At 46.5% G+C, this 22,091-nt stretch overlaps 1 protein-coding gene across 3 annotated transcripts in view; it reads right to left on the minus strand.

Moving 5' to 3' along the window:
- The window catches only part of PIGN (phosphatidylinositol glycan anchor biosynthesis class N), a 1,975,532-nt gene that overhangs the window by 1,625,927 nt on the left and 327,514 nt on the right, over positions 1–22,091 (minus strand). For all 3 annotated transcript variants that reach the window (XM_069613664.1, XM_069613662.1, XM_069613663.1), the window contains one exon: positions 16,701–16,817. In XM_069613664.1, the coding sequence (XP_069469765.1) occupies positions 16,701–16,817 (117 nt within the window). The remainder of the gene's footprint in view (positions 1–16,700; positions 16,818–22,091) is intronic.

Here is a 22,091-nt window from a genome sequence, read left to right on the forward strand (position 1 = left end):
GGTTATGATGTACTTGAAGAGACAGAAAATAGATATAGAATGCTGCAGGAAACTCATCTGACCAAGGAAAAGCAGGATGTTATGACAAGGAAATGGAAAGGGACAACCCTAGGAGCAACATATTCAGCATACACTAGAGGGGTCATAACATGGATAGGGCCACATGTCCCGTTCAAGCTACTACAGTCCACCATAGGTAAAGATAGTAGGATGGTGTTAATAAGGGGGCTGGTGGAAAATAAAGCAGTGTGTATCATCAACGTGTATGCCCCGAATCAAGATACTACAGCCTAATTTAGAACCCTATATACCAAGATAAGTCTGTATGTGGACGGAGCGGTAGTGTGGGGGGGGGGACTTTAACTGTACCCTGGATCCGGTGATGGATAGGTCGGACACAAAGGTCACAAAACCGACCGCGGCAGCGAAGGTCCTAAGCACCCTGTTAAAAGTGTTTCGGCTAGTAGATGTATGGCGGCTGAGACACCCACAGGATAGAGGATACTCTGACTACTCTGCCCACAGAACCTGCACACAAGGCTAGATTATATATTTATTGGAACAGAGTTAACAAAAGAAGCGACACAAGCAGAATACAAAGCCTTGGTCCTCTCAGACCATGCCCCGCTGGTGGTAACGTGGCCGATTCTACCACCCAGAGCTAGAATCCCGACATGGAGACTCAGGGCCAAATCATTAAAAGATACAGTGTTCAGAGAGGACCTGAGAAAAGAGATAGAAGAGTATTTTGAACACAATATGGGTAGTGTAGATTCAGCTGGGACACTGTGGGAGGCATTTAAGGTAGTGGTGAGGGGAGCGGCAATGTCTAAATAAAAAGGGTTGCAATGCGGTATAACAAGGGAATTACAAAACGCAGAACGGGAGTTAGAAACTAGGATGCGGGAGGGCATGGGATCCCCAGGGGAGGCCAAAAGCATAAACCAATTACAACAAGAGTGCAGGGATCACTGGGAGAGGCTAAGTAACCTAAGTTATAGGAAATACGTTGAGAGGCAGCACACCGAAGGTGACAAGCTAGGCAGATTATTGGCCTGGTTATACAAAAGTAAGAACCCTAGACAAACAATTACAGCAATGCAAGGGATTGATGGTTAGATATGAGAAACCGAGGAAGGAGTGAACAAAGGCTTTTTTGAATATTATAAGAGACTATATGCAGACTCCACCAAAGAAGAGATAGACGTATTGGAAGCATTAACAGAAATCACACTCCCCAAACTTGAGGAGGCAGGAAGGGAGAACCTAGAGGCCCTGATAACGTCAAAGGAGCTAGAACAAGTAATCAAGCTATTGCCCACCAGCAAGGCCCCAGGGGCAGATGGACTCCTGAGTGAATTCTACAAAGCTTATAAGACAGAAATACTCCCCCCCCCAATGCTAGCAATGCTCAATGAGGCGTTTAGTACATGCACATTGCCCAGGACTTTACGGGAAGCAATCATTATTCCGCTCCTCAAACACAACAAACCGGAAACGGAGTGCGGGTCCTACAGACCACTCGCTGCTCAATCAGGACAGTAAGATCCTGACAGCAGTGATGGCAAATAGGTTAACACCAGTCATAAACAAACTCATACACTCGGACCAAACTGGGTATGTCCCACGTAGGAATATATCCGACAATCTGCGGAGAGTCCATCATGTTATAGATTATGTTCAGGGGAGCTCCCATGAGGCGGCAATAATATCACTGGACGCGGTGAAAGCCTTTGACTCAGTTAAATGGCCCTTGCTATTGGCGGTTTTGGAAGAATAAGGAATTGGACCCGTATATCTGATATGGGTCTGATTGCTATATATGGAGCCATTGGCGTGAGTCATAACAGGCGCGAGCATTTCAGAACAGTGGCAACCGAGCAAAGGCACAAGGCAGGGATGCCCGTGGTCCTGATGTTTTTCATCCTAGCATTAGAACCCTTAGAGGCGTATTTCAGGCAGCAATATGGGGAAGTAGGAATCAACACTAAGGGAGGGCAACACTTGATATCAATGTATGCGGATGACATGCTGTTGTACCTGAGGTACCCAGAAGAGAATCTACAACACATTCTGGAGGTTACTGCGCGGTATGCGAGGCTGTCTGGCATAACAGTTAACCCAATAAAGTCAAGCACATTCCCTCTGGGGAGATACGTAGGAATGCCACAGCACAAACTGCTGCTACTGCAGATAAAGTGGGAAACGGAGACGTTTAGATACCTGGGTATAGACGTATATCATAATACCGAAGACGAACATAGGAAGAATACTGTGAAGGCGGTATCTAAAATAGAAAAAAGTATGGTATTTTGGGCCAAGCTACCTTTCACTATGATGGGAAGAGTGGCAGTATTAAAGATGATGGTACTGGCCAGGCTATTACATTATTTTGCTAACATCCCACATACAATACCCAAACGATTCTTCTCAGAACTACAGAACATATGCAGGGGGTTTATCTGGCATAATTCCAGGAATAGAATAGCATCATGGAAGTTGCAAAACTCGAATGAGCAAGGAGGCATTAGATTGCCAAACTTTGAAGTACAATATCTGGCTAGCCAGACCCAATATATGGCAAGGTGGCCATCAGAGGATCAAACACTTAAATCTAAACTGTTGAGTGCTGAATCCACCCCCTATTTTCTTGCCAAAACAACAGAGGGTGGGAGAGGGCAGACTGCTAGACCTGGAAGGGAAGACATGGGGCAGAGCTTGCCAGTTAATGGAGAATCCGTCCCCGTGTTCCCCACAGATTCCGCTCGTGGCGCTAGAAGGAGTAGATGAGCAAATGAGGCTGAACATTGGCCACAATATTGAGAAGCTTGGACCTGACGGGCTCTGGAACCTCCTGGAGACCTTCCAGAACTATGTTCCATTGAGCGTCAGCATAACTCGCCAATAGAGTAGTGTTATTTGCTATGCGCGTGGTATATGCAGCAGCCGAGGTAACCCGCTTACCTAAGGCATATAGCCTCTTGGATTCCCTTTCTGGAGGCGACTCCCCCGTAGCAAGGGGTATTCCTGCCCGTTTCCGGGTGGTAGTCACTAGCAGGGATTGAGGGTCCGAATGAGCTGGCCAAAATAACTTTTGAGCTCTTTGGTTTACTGCCCGGGTTTAAGCTGGTGACAGCAGGGAGGGAGCCAATCTTCCCTTAATAGAATTAAGGATGGGAATGGCCTGGCTAGAGGGAGGTATCCTCTACAAAGTCCTGCTCAGGCACTTCCTCTTGAGTAGAGATTTGAAAATGCTCAGCTGCCTTCTTTAACATGGTATTGAAGGCAATCTGGTCGTCTACAGGTGAGGCCTGGCGAGCCGGGGTGGATGTAGGGGAATCCAGGCACAACACATCAGTGTCCTGATCTTGATGTCGAAGCGTCCATGGGTCCGTCCTCACTTGCTGGGTTTCTTCCCAATTGTTTGTGGCATCTGCCTCGTCCTCATCGTAATTCTGTAGGAAGGAAGGTTCTTCATCTTCACTGTAAATGTCCCTATAAGTTTCCATCTGGATGATGTCTTCATGCTGGACTGGGACAGAAGGCTGATCTTCTTGGAAATGTGAAGCAGATTGAAGAGTAGGCTCTCCACGAGATCTTTTTGGGGAAGGATGCTCAGAAAAACTGATAATTCTTTCAAGACGGTCCATACACCCTTCAAATTTCTCTCTAGTCCATTTAGAGGACCCTGAAGGGCCTATGGGTGGAAAGGCATCATCTTCTGCCCTTCGGCGCCGAATATTGTCTCTCAGGGTGTTGGAAAGAGGCTCTTGACTGTCCTTGGCACCATGGCATATCCAAAGATTTGTCCGTGGCCTGCCCCATATTTTTCAGGGGAACAGGAATAAGCCCAACCGCCGAAGTAATTCTCCCAATGCTCTGTTCGATTATCGCCAAATCGACGTGAGTTAGTGGGTCCGAAGGACTATCGGTAGACTTATTGCCTTCCGCGGTGTTAGTGGGCCAATCGGTCGGTTTTTTGCCTTGAGGCCTAGTCGTGATTTTTGGGCCTACCGCGGCCTTCGGGACCGTGGTAGCGCCAGATTTCCGCGTTTTGACGTGTAAACTTGATTTAGGGGTAGCGCCCTTGTTTGTCTTGGAATGCCCAGTCGCAAGAAGCTGCTGCGGATGCGGGGAAGGCTTTGGATCTGTACGATCCGAGGAAACCACCAAAATTTTCGCCGGTCCTGCTGCCGCTTTCACTTTTTTCGACGTACCCGTCGAAATAGGTGTAGGGGTTGTGTGCTTAGTGAAATGCGATTGTACGCACCTGTCGCTGGGTGTTGTCCCTGAAGCGAGACCAGCGTCAGGCCTTAAAGGGTCAGGCACAGGCGTGGCTGACCTAGAGGTGTCCGCCTTGAGGTCTATCACATCCACAACGGTTGTTTGGTCATCCGCGGTACCCCCGTCACTTTCGGTGGGTGAGCGGTGGGGGAAGGGGGTTCTACCCGCGACATACCATACGCAGCCCACCGCTTTACACAGCGCTCCTTAAGGGTCTTAGGCCGAAGGAGTTTACAAGCTGCACACCGCTTCTCGTCGTGATCTAAGGGGAGAAAGGAGTTGCATGTCCTGTGTTCGTACTTCCACGGATATCTGACCCTACACGAAGCAAAAGGGGAAGATGACCAGACCTAGAGGGTAAAGAGGGGGAAACAGGAAAGACATACCGGAAATATGGCCACCCGACCCCACTCTCCATACTATACAGTCCGGCCAGAAGGCTCAGCCACGTGGATGCCCCAGCTGCCGGATCGTAGGCGCCGAAATCCACCATCGTAGACAAGTCCCCCGTAGTCTTCATCATAGTTGTTCTTGGCGTCGAAATTACTTAAGGGGGAATAACTGACAAGTTGTTTTAGGATAAACAATGTCTCTTATGTAAGAGCTCCGCTATAGGGCGACCAGTTATCTGGGAGGAAAAAAACAATCTGATGGACCTCGGCGCGTGTGGGATTTTGGGTACACTACACGTCACGATAAGGATAGTGTTACAGACACGCCTATGCCGACGTCCCCTTTAAGTCCCTGAAAGACAAAATGCAATACTCTGCGGTTACCACTGGATGTCGGATCATATGCACAGCATGTGATTCTAAGCAGATTAACAAGCATCAGAACATTTATTATGAAATTGCCTTAGGAAAGCCTGGCCGTGAGAGGAAAACAACCAGTCCATCTTGAACATACAGAAAACTTTAACATCCCAACTGAATTCTGTTTGTTATCCTGAAAGTATATTTGCATTTTCAGTATCAAACCTTAGAAATGTTGGCCTTAGTGGAAATGGTCATCTGATCTTCTCATGGACTTGGCCTGGTCTCAAACGCACAAGGTTCCAAAGGAAATGAAGAACTAAGTGATTAAAGTAGAGGCAGTAGAAGGAACCACCATTGCATCAGGACCAGTAAGATCACAAATGGTGCATCTGCAGTTATAAATAACTATAGGAGCAGGCCTTATACAAAAAGACGATAAGAAGGTGGAACACCCCATTATGTATTTGTCCCAGAAAATATCGAACAGAAGTACATTATTCTGTGCTAGAAAACAGTTCCTCGCCATCTCAGAAGCCCGCTTTCCAGTCCCAGTTCAAACAGACTATTGTAATGTCAGGAGCCAGGATTGAGACTCAGACACAGAGAGCTCATAGTTCCGGCTATAAACTTTTATTTAACAGATAAGGGGCCTCGCTTAGCCTGTGCTAGGAGGTTTTTCCCTACCTCAACACAAACGAAGGGTCTGTCCTTTGTCAAGATGTCCAAATCAAAATGTCCTGCGTCTGAAATCCTATTCTGGCCCTCACACTCCAAATATAACTCCAAGGTGAAACGTGTAATGTCTTTAGCCTTGCACAAATTGTTCAAGTTCACAAGTAATGGCGTAACTTTAACACAACAAGTTCCAATGGATCAATCCACAGTTCTAGGGGAGTGTTCCATTCCCCAGGTTTTCAAGAACTCTTTTTCATTTGAGAAGAGATCATCCGTGCAATTACTTTAGATTATTACAGTTGCGGACAAAGGTACGGTTGAGACACGACGGTGATAGACTTTTTAGTTTTGGACTTCCTGACAAGTTCACTAGTTTTCTTTGAGGCAGGGAAACCCCTCTTAGTTTTATGAATACAGAGTCATTTTTCCAGCCCTTTTATTAACAAATAAAAGTGTATACCCAGAAACATGCCCCCATTGTGCCTGAGTCTTACTCCTGCACCCTTACAATACCAAAATGGCAAATGTTTCCATATGTGTACAACAATAAATATGGCATGTGCCTTTGTATCTGACATATACCAGCTACACAGACTGCCTAAGAAGATAATCTCAAACTGAGGTTCCCACCGTCTAGCTTGTTTCTGGACTGCGCAAAGCAATGATTTAGGTATTGAAAGGGCCTTGTCCGCTCTGAATCAGACCCAAACGGCCAGGCAGAGTGACTAAATGAAACCCTAGGGACATATCTACATTGTTTTACTAATGTGATTAATTGGCTGTCAGTATTAGCCACTGCATATTTTGTATACATAAACAATTCAGTCCATAAGTCTACTTGGTTCATTCCTTTTATTTACCGCCTTTGGAATCCATCTGCCTGGCATTTGCTTATATCGGACACTGTTTGACCAGTCCAAGCCCTGTTACAGGCTATCAAACATACCCACATCAATGATATTACTGCATGAAGTGGTACATTTATGCTATTTCAGCCATATTGTTGTACTCAAACCATATTGTATTCTATTAGGCTATGGAGCACATCGGAACTAAGCAATTACAGGGATGCTGTGGTCGATCTTTTAGAGCAAGAGGATACTCGCTCCTCGCCATGGTGTATCCATGGCAGCGATATCGTGCATTCATTGGGCTTCATGGAACTACAGATAAATCCAACAAGGATACATTCCAACACTAAAATGATGATCAAGAAAGCTTTTTGTGAAAAATGCATTGTGGATCCGCTGCATAGAATTGCTAGCTCTGTTTCATTGAGTTCGTACTGGGAGAACAAAGTCTCACAATGATATAAGGCCTATTTAGACACAATGAAGCTGCCAGGGGCTTGAGTGCAGAGACATGCTCACAAAGCTGAGGGGAGAAAAGTGCACAAGAGACAGGAGTGTAAGGAATCCTGCAGACAGGAAAGGACAGCTAATAGCTACATACAGGCACACTACTAAGACAAACATATGTTAGGTTCCTAATTGTGGTGTACACAGAATGGGGTAAGAGTTTCCCACAGGGTCATGGGAAACTCTAGCTTTCTGGGCTGTTACTATTACAGTGCCCCACTCTCAATGCTCAGGGAAAGGAGCAGCAGGAGTGGGTGTCTGTGTTTGGACCCTAAGGAATGAAAAGTATGTACGGGTCCAGCAGGAACTGAACAGTGACTGCCTGGTGAAACAGGAACCAGCACACTGTTAACAATATGGCACAAGCTACAATACTGAAACGTGACAAAGGAAAGGGGCAGAGATTGCCTGCTGGGAAACCGAGCAGCCAAACTCTGAACAAAGGAATTACACAAGTACAAGTGAGGCCAAGAACAGTACCAGAAATATTCAGGGAAAGAAGAGGAAGTCAAAGTGAGCAAGATTCAGGACGGAGAACAGGAAGCAAAAGAAAAAGCAAGAAGACAAGAATCTAAGTACAAGAGTACAGGAGGCTAGAAACAGCAGACTAGAAACTAAGGACCGGAATCAAGGAACAGCAGACTGAACTATAGACTGGGAACAAGAGCACTCAGGACTGAAACTCTTGACTAGGATAACAAGGACTGAACTTCAGACTGTTAACAAGGAACTGTAAATATGGATTGGAATCAGAAGGGCAGGACTGCAGACAGATGCCAAGGAAACACAGACTATGGACACATAACAAGGAACTTCAGGCAGGGAACAAGATAATTGGTGGTAGAGAGCAAGGGGCTGCAGACAGGGAACAGACGACTGCAAGCAGTGGAGCAGGGCTGCAGTGTAGGAGGCACAGAGGTACAGGGCAGAAGGCAGGGGGTGCAGACAGAGCAGCAGGGCTGCAAGGCAGGGAGCACAGAGGTGCAGCGCAGAAGGCAGGGAAGTGCAGGCAGGAAGCACACGGCAGCGGAACAGGAGCAGGTTCTGGAAGCAACAGGACACAGCAGAAATCCAAGGTTTGAAGACAAGGGGCTGGGGTGAACTCAAAGAGCCCTGTGCTCCGGCAGGCAGCGGCTCAAATACTGCCCTGCCCTGTGCTGAAGCATGCTCATTAACAGCACTTGGAACACCACACCTGAAGGTAATCTTCCTCCTCCCTCTCTGGTCCTGGTAAATTGAAAGCAGCACTGATCACCAAGGCGTCTGAGTATTGTAGTTCTAGGGCTGCTGCATAGGAATAGCCATGGAATGAGAACTGTTGCTAAGTGCATTATGGGATATGTAGTTTGACATCAGTCCTGGTTACGAGAGCCTTACACAGATTATTTAGCTCACTATCTGTCACAGAGGAGAAATATCCAAAACATATCAGTCTTTGTCCTGCCCTGGGGCAATCTAGCACCGAAATGCTAGGCAATTCTCCTCTGAACAAGAGTACCAACAGCAACCCCAGACACGTGTTTCGGTCTGGTTGGACCTCATCAGTAGGGTAGAGCTGTGCCTCTCTAAGAATAGTGAGCAAGGGGTCCATGTCAGGATTCCCCTAGTAACTTAGGGTGAGACCCAAATCTACTTAAATTATGCAAATTAACAAGGGAAGTCCTGGGAGTCTCTCCGACAGGACCCCCCTTGTTTTTTACACGGAAACTAAAGACAAAAATATAAACAGATATTATCCAGTTAGGATTATGTTGATGAGTGCCAAATAGTTCACAATGGGTGCCAATTGGTATTTGAGTGGATCAGTCATGGCAGAAGCTGAGATAGTGAGTTATTTATCAAGCTATGATATGGAATTTTGCTGTTTGAACAAATGGAATTGCAAGATATCGGACACATGCCATCATTGCAAGACTGCAATTGAATCTGAAAAGTACCTTCTTTTAATATGGCCATTGCACTTCCACTTTAGGAGACTGCATCTGAGGCCAAGGTTCTTATTTTATGGAATAAGATCCACTATGAAAGCCATAGCGCTTTGCAAAAGGACCAACGATGAAGCCACAGTTTTTGCTGTTGCTAGTTTTGTATACATATCATGGCTCAGGAGAACAAAAAGCATTGAAGTTGGTGGGCTAAATTAGATAATTGATATTAAGTTACCATCAAGCCTGGTCAGATGTAAGTCGCATCATAATTAATGAATTTATGTAGGCTTTAGAGGTATGTTGATTTTAATGTCATCATATTGTGATATGGTGCAATGGTGAGTATGTTATATTTATCTTACATTTATATATACACATATTTCTTCTGTAGGCAAATTGTATGCAATTGTGTGCCTAATTATTTTTATATCAATTAAAGGCAAATAAAGAGAGAGTTTTGGAAACCCTCCAAAACGTAGCAAGCAGAAATGAAGGAGGCAGCCAATAAGAGAAGTATGCCAGGTCCCTCCAATAGGATCTGTGACCATACGTGGTTGTCATCTTGCCACTTTACTCTTTTAACGGTTCTTGCTAAATTGTCGCCTAAATTCCATAGCGCCTTTTCCATCACTGACATAGTCAATACTGTTGTCCTCCACAAGGCCTTGCCCCAACAATGGATGGAAAATGCACCCTGTATTCCAATGGCGAGTATGTTATACCTTCTAAAGCCTGATATACTCAGTAGGCATCCAGATCAGAATCCTCTCCTACCTCCCCCAATCATGAAACACGAATCTCTAGAATATGAGGTGGACTGTATATCTGATTCAAGTTGTCAAAGGCTGGGGAAGGCTTCAATTGTTGGTATACTGTAAGTGGCATCAAACTGCTCAGCATTTCTGGGAGACAGCTGAGCAGGTCCATTTCCCTATATTGGTTTGTTTGTTTTTGCTTTCTTCTTTCTTTTCCTCATCAACCAGCAGTGCAGGGTGGGAGTCTGCAGTGGAAGGGAGCATGCCTGTTGCGGCCAATCTGTTGTGAAGCCAAGTATCAGCCTGGCTTTCAGACTTTAGTCCCGCAGTGGTGACTTTGCAATTACCAGTGGACGTGAGTCTGTTTACTCTGGGGAAGGTTTTGTTGTGTTTGGGGCTTCCAGAAGAGGGGGTGTGTCTTTGGCGCTGCACTTCCCGGTTACAGCCAGCTCCATCAGGCAAAACAAGGGGACACAGAGGTCCTCGGTTCCTGTGCTCCTGGGAGTAGCGGCTGGCTGATCGCTCTGGTGGAAAAGCTCTGCCTCCCTAAAAGCGATGATGCTGGATGGCATAATGGTAAGGGGCATTCTTAAATCCCTATTGGAAACCCATATAAGGAAATTGCACTAATATAAACAAGCAACTGCCAATGGCACAGCCACAAAGCTTCCTGAAGGTGACCAGTCCAATATGGCTGCTAAAACAGACCTCATTTGGGCTCTCAACTGCCATGCCAGAGGGGATCCTCCTCCCGGTCACTGATAGATGTTTCCTTTATTTAAAAGAAGTGCTAAGTTGGAGTTCGTTGCCTTGTGACTCACCTGCTCTAGCTTCTGTTGGAATAGTTGATGTTAGGTCAGATTGTCATAGAAATGGTCAATCTTCCTGACCTGGGTCAAACCCAGAACTTTTTGCTTTACTAGTGGGATATTTTTCCTTAATACCTCTTTAAGTGGGTGTCATTTGTTTAGACTCTCCATAGTGTCTTTTTAAAGTTATCCTCTTTAACAACCTTTTGGCAATAAGTGCCTGTTATTGCTGGGTTGCCCCTAGGGGCTCCCCCTTTTAACATTATCTGGCTAACCTTGAGTGAACTACAGTTCCCATGGGTAGAAAGGATCTTTGGATCCTTTTTACATTTTATTCTGTGAAGCCAGCACACCCATACCTTATGTGGAGTGCTGGGGAGATACAATGTATCCCCTTTCACGCTAAAACTGTAACAATTATGTTACAGGGACAAGCGTACCTTCAGTGGCTGGTGGCAGTGATAGCTTGTATTAATTTGGTACACCTTTACCGCGTGCTGTGTGCACAGCTGCAGTAAAAGCTTCTAAGGGTGCTCATTTTACCAAAAGGGCCCCTGTCTTCTTTTATATCCATTTTAGTGTCTCTTGTCCTTTCTTTTTCTTTCCCCTGACATCCAGAATGGGAAATTCCTTTATGTGATTTTTATCTTTGGCGGGAGTCTCCTGGACTCCCCGCCCAGGCTCCAGTCTGTCTGTGAGGGCAGGCAGTGAGGGAGGAGTCCAAAACTCCATAGCCTTTTGTCTTCCTTCTTGCCTTACCAGAGGCTGCTGTAGCCCTTCCTTCCAATCCACGTGGGGACTCTGAAAACAACAGCTCTGACCCATAGCCTGGTGTGACCCACTGAACTCAAGAAGACCTGCAAATTGAGCCATCCCACGCATTGCTGTGACCTTGCGTTGCTGCAATACCCCAATATCGTGGGACCTCGAGCAACTGTGCGGTGCACGGTCTTCCGAATTACCGAATCTCGCTGAAACTTCGTGGGCATCCTGGTGGATCTCCAGAGACACGAATCGAGTCCGAAAAGTCCCCTCAACAGAGTGCTGGGCCTTTGTAACAACAAGAATTCAACTGCAATTTTCTGTCTTATTCTGTGCTCCTTGAAAAGGCGCCAAATCCGCAGAACCACATTCAGCCGCGATGAAAACCTTGCCTAGAGCCTTCTTCATCGATCCCTGCTGCAAAGTTCCTTCTGAGGTCTTGTTTTCAGTCAACATGACAAGGAATCCACTGACCGGGTATTTGGCTGCACACCCTGAAGTCCTCCAGATGCTAAATCTTCTTCAATGCTGAAGTACTGTGTTGGCTTGGGTATGTACTTAACTCAAGTCTCTTAGGATTTCTGTGTAGCTGTGGGATGTTTTCTGTGATGGTGAGGCCTCTCATCCAGTGCACCACTGGTAGAATCCTGGTAGGGTGTCTTCTGTGAAGTCCCTCGACCCTCTTCTAACTCAGAAGTAAAATACTCAACTGTTTGCCCAGTCTTCCTAAGGAACTCTGACTTTTGCAACTAAAGAATCTATCCCGACACTGCCCGGTGGACACTAGATCCTAGTGACCCCCCCTTCTGCCACTGAAAACACTTCTGCTCCAAGAATAAGGGAAAGACTTTTAAGGGATTGGGCCTTTTGCCTATAAAAGAAAATAATGGTTTAAAAGTGACTTACTTGTAAAAAGAGTTGGTTGGTAACTGTAACTCTAAGAGTGAACAGTTACAAAAGTTCTTACTTACCTTGAATGTGTGATGCACTCTTCTTAAAAGTATGGTTATCATATTTACTTTCCTTAGAAACCGTTTTGCCATTCTAATAGAAAGTAGATGTGAAGGTATATCACTCTCCTGTGATTAAGTTGGGTCTCTTCCCAAAAGTAATGTGTTAGTTTCGCCAGATTATTCCTGCAGGGTAATTGTATGAGTGTCCTCCAACTGTTGGTATCACCAGATTAATCCTGTTAGGATAATTGTATGAGTGTCCCCCAACTGGGTCTTGCTTCCCCTGACTTGCTGATAGCCTGTCCAGAATAAGTCTGTATTAGGCTGTTGCCTACCTAGAATAACTTTGAATCATTCAGTAAAGTGTAAAATTGAGTTTTACTTTACTTTCCCTGTGCTATCCAACCCAGAGTCTGTGGTTCTAACTGTCCCTTATAAGTAATACATCAGTTACTGGTATAGCTGGGAAAGATCTAACCTGCACTCCTTGTGAGATTAAAAAAGTATATGGGTTTTACTTACCTTGAGTCAGCTGTGTGCCATCCAAAAATAAGTTACAAGAGTTACTGCGTATCTCAATCTGTGTTTCACTGATCTCAAAAGCACCTATAATGAATATTACATCCATAGGTTTTACTCACCTAGTATAACTGTGTGTTATCACAAAAGTAGTTATAGGTTTTTACTGTATATGGAATAAGTGTTCCACTATTCACAAAAAGTATATTGTCCAGTTGACTGATTATGTGATTTGCACTGAGAGTCACTGTACTGGTAGGGTCTACTGCCCTTGCATTACTGAATGTAATTGTGAAAGTAACCATTGGGTTTCACTCCCCAAGAATAGGTGTGGCCTACACTGAATGTGTATGAAAAGGTTTTGACTTCCCTAGAACTACTGTTAGGCGTTCCAAATAATGTTTATACTTTGGTCTGTGTAGCTTCAAGTATAGAGTGGTGTTTTGATAATTTGATTTCATATAATGTGCGATAGTATTTATTTACCCCTAGATTTATCTGGGTCTACCTGTATTTAAATAAATCATTTATTTTTACATACATATTGTTTCTTTGGACCATTTGTATTACAATTTCATTTGTACTGATTCTACAGCCCTTTCTCCCTCCTAAGATAAGCCTGGCTGCTCTGTCTGCACTACCCTAAACTCAGGTGGTACAGCCTTATACTAAGAGTGGAGTCTTGTACTGCCTCAGTTGAATGGCTTCACTAAGCCCTTAGTGGGACTTCAGAAAACTGTCCTAACAGTTGATCCACTGTATCCTGCTTACTTTATTTTTCTTGTTGTTGTCCTCTGCAGTATTTTCCTTCTGGCCTTCCTCGCTGGCTGTCTTTTTCCTCTATCTTCTAAAGTATGGACGTGCCTTCTTTGACCATACTCTACCTGGGTTCCGGGCTGGTGAGGTGGGGGAAGTGGAGCCTGTTATCGACCTAGCATTGTGGCTGAAAACAGCACACCTGTCTGTGTACATGCAATCCCGGCTGGCGTCTAGCAGCCCAGTAAGACTTGTAACTGACAAATGGAAGCCTGCAATTGCCAGCATGCAGGTTAGTGTAAGCCTAACAGAATAAATAACCTTTTGAAAGAAACACCATGAAATAAAGTAACTGAATTTAGTAATTGGCCCTCATTACAACACCAGCGCTAAACCATGGCGCTATTAGCACCATGGTTGGTGCCGGTGTTGTAACAAGTCCGCCATGGTGAAATGGGGAAATGCCGCCCCATTCCAAGGTTGGCGGGGCGGTATTTCCCCATTTCACCATGGCCCTTCCCCATTCCCATTTTTGCCCCATAGGGCTCAATGGGAATGGGGAAGGCGGCAATTACGGTACCGCAAATTGCGGTACCGTAACTGCCTGCGAGGTCCATTTGCGGGTCCCTACTTTAACGGCTGGTCCAGACCAGCCGTTCAGGTCGGGTCCCGCAAAGGGACCTCGTAGTAAGGCGCTAAGTGGTTAACGGCGCCGCGCCAGGGTCGTAATGAGGCCCATTGTGTCACAAAGCAAACATCTTTTTGCGTCCCTCTCATTTTTAAAATTACCCACCATTCACACCACTTAAGGTAGAACAGATGTTCTGGGTCATTGTAAGGGAGGCATGGTATCACAAATATGACACTGACACAAGAGTTACACATTTCAAAACATTTATTTAATTCTTGGGGTTTGGAAAAGCTCCTACTTTGCCCTATAGCTAAGATGGGAGTAGTCTCTACCATTATAAAATAAGGAAAACACAGTCCTAGTCAGTCTTTGTCAAATCAAAATGGCCTATACTAACAAAACATAATGCCTACCCTATCTCTTATACAAAAAGTGTGTAAAGGGAAATATGTATGCAAAGGAAAATCAGTGTTGTAACATAAAAGATCAAGGTGACTGAGTCAGCTCTCCTCCCCACGTTGGACAGCACGGAGTAAGGTGGCCCCCATAAACAGGATAACACACTCTGTGGCTCAGGTTATCAAAAAAGGGCAGTTCAAAATGTGGATCAAGGTCTGCTTGGCCTGCCATGTTAAAGTCGCTTATTTCAGCTTTCCAAAAGTTCTTCCACAGTTCAACAAAAGTTCACGTAGGTCTCCCCCGGTCGGGCTTGGATCTCTCAAGGCATTAACTGTTCACGTAGGTCTCCCTTAGTCGGCTCGGACCTTTAAACCAAGAAGTGCCTGATTCAACGTAGATCTCCCTCAGCCGGGCTTGGACCTTGCAATCACAGTACTTGCAGGGGTTCCCTTCCCCAAGCTTCATTCAATCTGTCATTCAATCTGTTAGGGGTTCCCTTCCCCTAACTTATTTCATTTCCCAGGTCTCCCTCAGTTCCCTTCCCCAAGCTTCATTCAATTTGTTAGGGGTTCCCTTCCCCTAACTTATTTCATTTCCCTGGTCTCCCTCAGTTGGGCTCGGACCTTTCACTGATGTCGAAGACTTTTGAATGTGCAAGGCTTTTGCTATAGACCTCCACAGGACCACTTCGACTTTCACTTCAGCTCTCCCTTTATGTTATTTGCCCCACTGTCTCTTGGTCTTGGTAGTTACATACCATAAGCACAAAAGTTCAAAGAAATCTTTCTCTTAAAACTTTCACCTTTTCACTTCCCCTTTCGCCGGGGTTAATCTTGACCATTGCCGCTTTATAAAAAACACATCAAACATTTCGCAGAGACTTTCGAGTTGACTACTCCTCTAGTCTGTATCACTGGCTTCAGAGTTATTGGTAACTTAAAAGTTCACTACTGGTTTGCTTTCTTCCGCGTCTCATCAGCACGCATGCAACCATCAATTGTGAGATATACAGTTGCGGCTTCAATCTTTTCTTGACACAAACCAGCCTTTCAAGTCTTTCACTAACTCACTGGTTGTGTGCATTCCTTTCTTGTCTCTGCAGATTTGATTAATGAGTCAAGGCTGATACCACAGACTTGGCCTCGCCTCCCGACTCTGTCGTTCACCCAGGAGGGTCGCTGGCATCCTTGAAACACAATGCAGGTTTCTTCTTGTCTGGGATTTGGCTTTCTCTGTGTATCCTTCACAGTTCCCCAGAGGCAACAACCTCCTGCAAGAATCTTGAGGGTATCCCTACCCTTTGCTCTAGCGCCTCAAGTGGTCACCCCGCTCCAGTGGGTTCACCTGCGCCCCAGAAGATCTGCTGCTTCTCGTGTTCAACTTTGCTCACAGTGTGTCTCTATGCACCGCCTTTTATTTGTGTGGGGAGAGCAAATGGGTATCAGATGTATATGATTAAAGTCAGGTGCCTGACCTGATTATCGGGACATATCCAATGAGATAAGGTGTTAGCCTCTTTACTCTCAGTCACCATCCTACTCGGCCGAGTGTTTGTGTAGAGGGGGGGGGATTGGGACGTTGGAGAATCCCATAAAAGAGTATGGGGATGGGTACAGGAAAGGGGGGAATACTGCAGCTCACCATCGATTGCCTCACCCCCACTCCCCAAATACCCCCCACCCAGGTGATCCTCCCGCAGTGTTCCACCCCAGGGTCTGGATCCTAAGGCGATGGCCATGCCACCTGAGAGAGAGATCCCTGGGGACTTACCAGGTGAGACACCTTTGGTTTCTCACATCATTTCACTGCTGTATATTTAGCCATCTAACTTGACTGCACTTTAGTGTGTTTTAAGTTCTAAACAAAACACAAAAGAGCCAGAGCGGAACTGTATTGAGATCAGAATGGCCGAGTGCTGGTAACAGCCAATAGCTGGGGGTGAACTGTAGACTGGTGGATCGGCAATGGCATGGGCTTTTTCAGTCCCCAGAGTCTGATTCTTATGGAGAACATTCATGTCGGATTCTAAATCAAGGGAAATCTGGCCTAATTGCAGCATTCGTGTTATTCAGTTTCATAAGCTCTCAGGTGGTCTGCTGACACCGTGGTTGCATACCTTGTGAAAATCCATCTTCAAGCATCTGAGGCACAACTTTCAGTGGATGGTTTACTCCTGCTCCCCACGCAACCAGTGGTGTTAGAGTCTCGGAAGGATGCCCTGCTCCGTGGGACCCTGTAGATGTAGAGTGCAAAAAACATTATTCATATTTATTTTCAATAAAATGCTGTGTATGTTTTCAAGGCCGTACGTTTGATTACAATGGAATAGGTATATTATGAAACAATTCAAGCACACAATAGTCCAACAATCCCATTACCTGCATAATATCATAGGCATCAATAAGAATGTAATGAGTCAATTTACCATCTCCATTCAGGTCCTGAAAGCATTTTGCAATTGCTTTCAGGCCGGCTGTACACTGAGGTCTTCCTGTGATGCTGCAATGGTAACCTAATTTTATGCCACAGAATACATATTCAAAGTATTTTTATCCCTCTCGAGGGTTTAAGAACAACCAAAAAGCAATGCTCAGGATGTGGAATTAGTCGATGTATTCTGATTATTGTTTACATAAACCATATTGGCCTTAACCTACTTGCCCAACCCCCCAGCCCCCACTATATACTTTTTAAAGCACTGCAGAGGTGAAAAACAACTTTGAAAAAGGAGGTATTCAGGTAATTAAACTTCCTGGGGCGCTGATCAGATAAGACAGCAGAGTTCAGAAGATGGGGAAAAGCAGAGGGGACCTAGGGCTGGGGATTAGTGCACAGCACACACAGAGGACATTTTACAAATCAAGAGAGACTGAGAAAAGTAATGTGCAATATGTCACGATGCTGCAGGTACATATGGACTTCTATCTTTATTTATTAAACATTTGTATGGCGCATATACACAAGAGTTTCCATGCGCCACAACACAAGATGTGGGTGGGGGAACAAAAGAATAAGAGCAAAACAAAAGACGGTTATATTGGCCTTGTGACAATCCTACCATGCAAGTGCTTCAGAACGTTGTAAGTGCAGGGGCTGAGGGGGTAGAGGGAGAAGTGCATGAGTGGGACGCCTCCATGGAAGGGGGCAGGGAAGTGCTGGGGTGGGAGGCAATAAGGCAAATGCCAGGGGAAAAAGGTGGTAAAAGAGGATGAGTGCAGTAGGCAGGGTGGACCAAGTTGTGTTAGTCTGGGAAAGGGAGCACAAGGACAAGTGCTTGCAAAGGATGCAGGGGGGACTGGTGCAGGGTGGTCTGACCCCTGTATGCTTCTGAAGGGACCAGTTCCCAGTCGTAACGGCAGAGGGAGAGATGGCACGGGAGGGGGAGAGGGAAGGAAGAAGGGAAAGGGAAAGTCTTGAAAAGTTTGCAGAACTTTAGAAGATCTGGTTCAAGTCGGAGGGAGCAAGGGAGGCCATTCCAGAGGGAGGTGTCAGCCGCAGAAAGGGATCTACTTCCCACTCTTTGCTTGGAGAAACATTTGACCTGCACAGAGTTGGAGCCAGAGGACCAAAGGACTCTGTTCGGGAGATATTTAGGGAGGGAAAGCTGGATGTAAAGGGGTCCTAGGCCCCAGACGGCCTTGTGGATGATTGCACAGGGTCTTGAATTTGATCCTTGCAGTCACCGGGAGCCATTGGAGAGATGCAGTCGCTGGGCCTGGGCAAGGATAAGTCTTGCTTTCCTGTTCTGGATTAGTTGGAGGGGCGAAGGGAGGAAAGAGGCAGATTGAGGAATTGGCTGCTGTAGTAGAGAACCAGGGCTCTGAGACATTGAGCTTCTGGGGGAAGATGAGGAAAGGTTGAATGCCCCTGAGAAGGTGGAGCTGCAAGCTAGACTTCTTGGCAAGGTCTGTGATGTGTGGAGAGAAAGAGATAGGAGTCAAAGATGATCCCAAGATTTTTTGCCTCACAGGTGGGTGAGCGGATGGGACCCAAGGAGTCTGGCTAGAGAAAGGGGGGAAACAAGGAGCAGGCGTCCCAACAAGTAGGATCTCTGTCTCACTGGCATTAAGGCAGAGATCGTTGGCAGAGCAACATGCCTGGATAGCAGTCAGGTGTGAGGGCGGAGGAGGAGGTAGAAGATGGAAGCTTGAAGGAGAGCTGTGTGTCATCTGCATAGCACGGGAAATGAGGTGTGAAAGTGGAGATCATGTAGGCCAGAGGGGTCAGGTAGATGTTGAAGAGCCATGGAGATAGAATGGAGCCCTGGGGGATGCACCAGGTAGAGAGTGTGGTGGAGGAGAGAGACCCATTTCCACTTGGGAGGGTCTGTTAGAAAGAAAGGAAGTAAGCTACGCCAGTGCCCTGTCCGTGATGCCTAGGATATCACGGAGACAGTATATGAGGATGGAGTGGCTGACATTGTCAAAGGCAGAAGATAGATCGAGGAGGATCAGAACAGAGGGGGAGTTTGAGTGCAGGGTGGAGAGTAGAGGTGGAGAGTAGATCTTAACGGGTGTTTGGGAGAGCAGTTTCCATGCCTCTGGCAGCCCTAAAACCAGACTGGTGATCGTGGAGGCAGCCAGCCAATTTGGTATAGAGGGTCAGTTGGGGGATGACCAGTTTTTCCATGAGTTTGCCCAGTAAAGGGGTGATGGAGATAGGGCGATAGTTAGCCGGGCATGAAGGGTCAGCAGACAGCTTTTTTAGGAAAGGGTGCACAAGAGAGTGCTTGAGGAGTTGGGGGATGGAGCCACTGGCAAATGAGTGGTTGCAGAGGTCAGCCAAGGCTGGAGCGAGAGAGGCAATGTTGTTCTTGATGGTTCTGGAGGAGCAGGGGAGTGTGTTTAAAGGAGACTTTCACAGAGCGGACGACTCTAGAGATGTCATTTGGCGCAATGGGAGAGAACAATAAGAGTAGAGCAGAAGTGTGTGGCCAGAGCAGAGGGCCTGGGAGGGGGAGGGGAAGGGGAAGAGGAGATTGCGGTAGGATTGGCAAGTTCCTTGCAGATTTTAAAAAGATCAGCCATGTTGTTGGTGGATACAGAGACACAGGCTTGGACACAAGTCCTCTTCTTGGAGCAGTTGGAGAGCGCCATTGCCTTTGAGGTAGGCAGCAGGCCAGTTTGTCAGACGATGAGCTAGATGCCAGCCACTTCTGCTCTGCAGCTTTGCACTTGCGTTTCAAAGTAGCCAAGTCAGAGTTATACCAAGAGTTGCATTTGGAGGCAGGCTTCATGAGGATCCGCATGACAGGGGCAAGGATGTTCAAGGTGTTGCAGATAGAGAGGTGGAGGTTAGCAAGAACAGAGTGTGAGGAGAGTCCAATGAGGGGGGCGAAGGAGGGATGAAGGAAAAGGCAAATGTAGCGACTGACACACGCTTCATCGGTCGAATGACAGAGGAGACTGAAAGTGCGCTGGTGGTGGTGTCACTGGACAAGGAAGGTCAAGGTGAGGAGAGAGTGGTCAGACCAGGAGAGAGGAGTAATGAGGGGGTTAGATAGAGGGATGTCTGTTGAGATGAGAGCATCAAGGGTGTCCCCGGCCAAGTGGGTTGTGCCAGCAGGAAGGATATAGAGGGAAAGAGTGTCACAAAGGTTGCGGAAGAGAACAGTGGCCCTATCAAGAGAGTCGGGATGGATGTTGAAGTCCACAAGGAAGATAGATTTGGGGGAGGAGGCAAGAAGAGAGGAGGACAGGTCGGCCCATTCTGAGAGGAAGAGGGAGGATGGTCCGGGGAGGTCTGTAGATGGTAGCGAGAAAGTAGGTAAGACAGACAGCCTGCAGACTAGGCTTTCAAAGGATGAGTAGGTTTGGGTGGGGATGATGGAGGCAGGAACCCACTCAGGGAAGATCAGAGCCACCCCACCACCAGCCTGTGAGGGCCTGTGATTGGACAGGACTTTGTAGCTTTCAGGGAGAAGGGTGTCAAAAGAAGTGACTGAGCTGGCCTTGAACCACGTCTCAGTGAGGGCAAGGACGTCAAGGACTTCGAGGAGGTGACAGATATCAGAGGAGTATTTGATAGCAAAGCAAGAATTGAGGGTGTCTAAGTGCAGTTGGTTGTCCCCTTTAAAATATTTGAGGGCGGGGTACAGGGGTAGGGGGCCACCAGTGGGGGCAAGGGAGAGAGGAGATGAGGGAAGGAGGGGTGAAAGGAGAGAGTGGGAAGTTGAAGAGAGAAGGAAGACACCTGTCAAGAATGCGGAGGTTGAGCTGAGTGCCCTGGGCCATGAAGTGCCATTATGATAGACATTAATGGTGCATTTGGAATATGCGAAGTGCGCCAACAGCACTTCCCATCTGGTGCCGCCAGTAATGGGAGAGGAGGAGAAAGGGGAGAGAACAGAGACCATATGGGGATCCATAGGTTGGAAGAAGGAGAAGAGAATATCAGTGTTAGTCTGTCTAGAGGAGACATTGATGTAGGTGTCTGCGAATACCAGCAGTAAGGGTGTAGAAGATGGAGACTGACACACGGGTGGCATGATGCCTGGCATAGACTTTTATTTTCAATAATGTGATGAGAAAGCCTATCCCTCCCTAACTCTAAGGTGGTTTCCCTGCCTCAAATAAACTAAGGAATCTGTCAGAACGTCCAGGTAAATGAAAAAGAGTCCACTGCCATGTGCCAACATGCTTATTTCTATCCCTTACACTATTAAGTAAACTAAAGAGTTACTGTGCCTTCTTGGTCCAGTAGAATGAGTCCCTTCTTCTGGACACAGGGTTATAGTTCCAGTTGGCAGGTGGGGATTGCGCCTGTTACAATGACTCCCTTCTGCAGGCCTCAGTTCCTTTCCATGATATAACACAACATTCCAGCTTGAGGTGGTGTAAAAGTTCTCAGCTCAAAATCGTTCCAACTGAAATATCATTCCTTATTGCTCAAAGTTTCTTCACTGTTCGGTTCCTGGAGAATGTCTCCCTTTTTCAGGTATCTTGTTCTGAGTACTTTTGCTGTGCCAGAGGAATGACTCCCTTCCCCTAGCTTTCTTCTACTTGGTTTCAAAGTACACAACACCAGGGGGTTTGGGCTTTTTACCCCGGGTCTCTCAGGCTTTTGTCACACTTCAGAGATGTTGGGGGAATGACTCCCTTCTCAGGCCCTTTTCAGGCTCTTTCACAATGCCAAGGGAATTATTCCCTTCCCTTTGCCTTTCCTCAGGCTTCTCCCAATTTTCCCAACACCAGGGGGAATGATTCCCTTCCATGGCCTTTCGTGGGCTTTTCACAATGCTCACAACACCAGAGGGAATGACTGCCTTCTCCTGGCCTTTCTCAGGCTTTTCACAATGCCAAGGGAATTACTCCCTTCCCTTGGTTTTTCTTAGGCCTCTCACAACGTTCACAATGCCAGGGGGGATGTCTTCCTTCCTCTGGCCTTTCTCAGGCTTCTCACAATGTTCACAAAGCCAGGGGGAATGTCTTCCTTCCCTTGGCCTTTCTCATGGGTTTTGCTTCTTGTGAGCCTCTTCAGTGGCTCAAGTGGGCGGACCTGGTATACT

The sequence above is a fragment of the Ambystoma mexicanum genome, chromosome 5p, assembly GCF_040938575.1.
Source record: "Ambystoma mexicanum isolate Mex_15411 chromosome 5p, UKY_AmexF1_1, whole genome shotgun sequence".
NCBI classification, from domain to species: Eukaryota; Metazoa; Chordata; class Amphibia; order Caudata; family Ambystomatidae; genus Ambystoma; species Ambystoma mexicanum.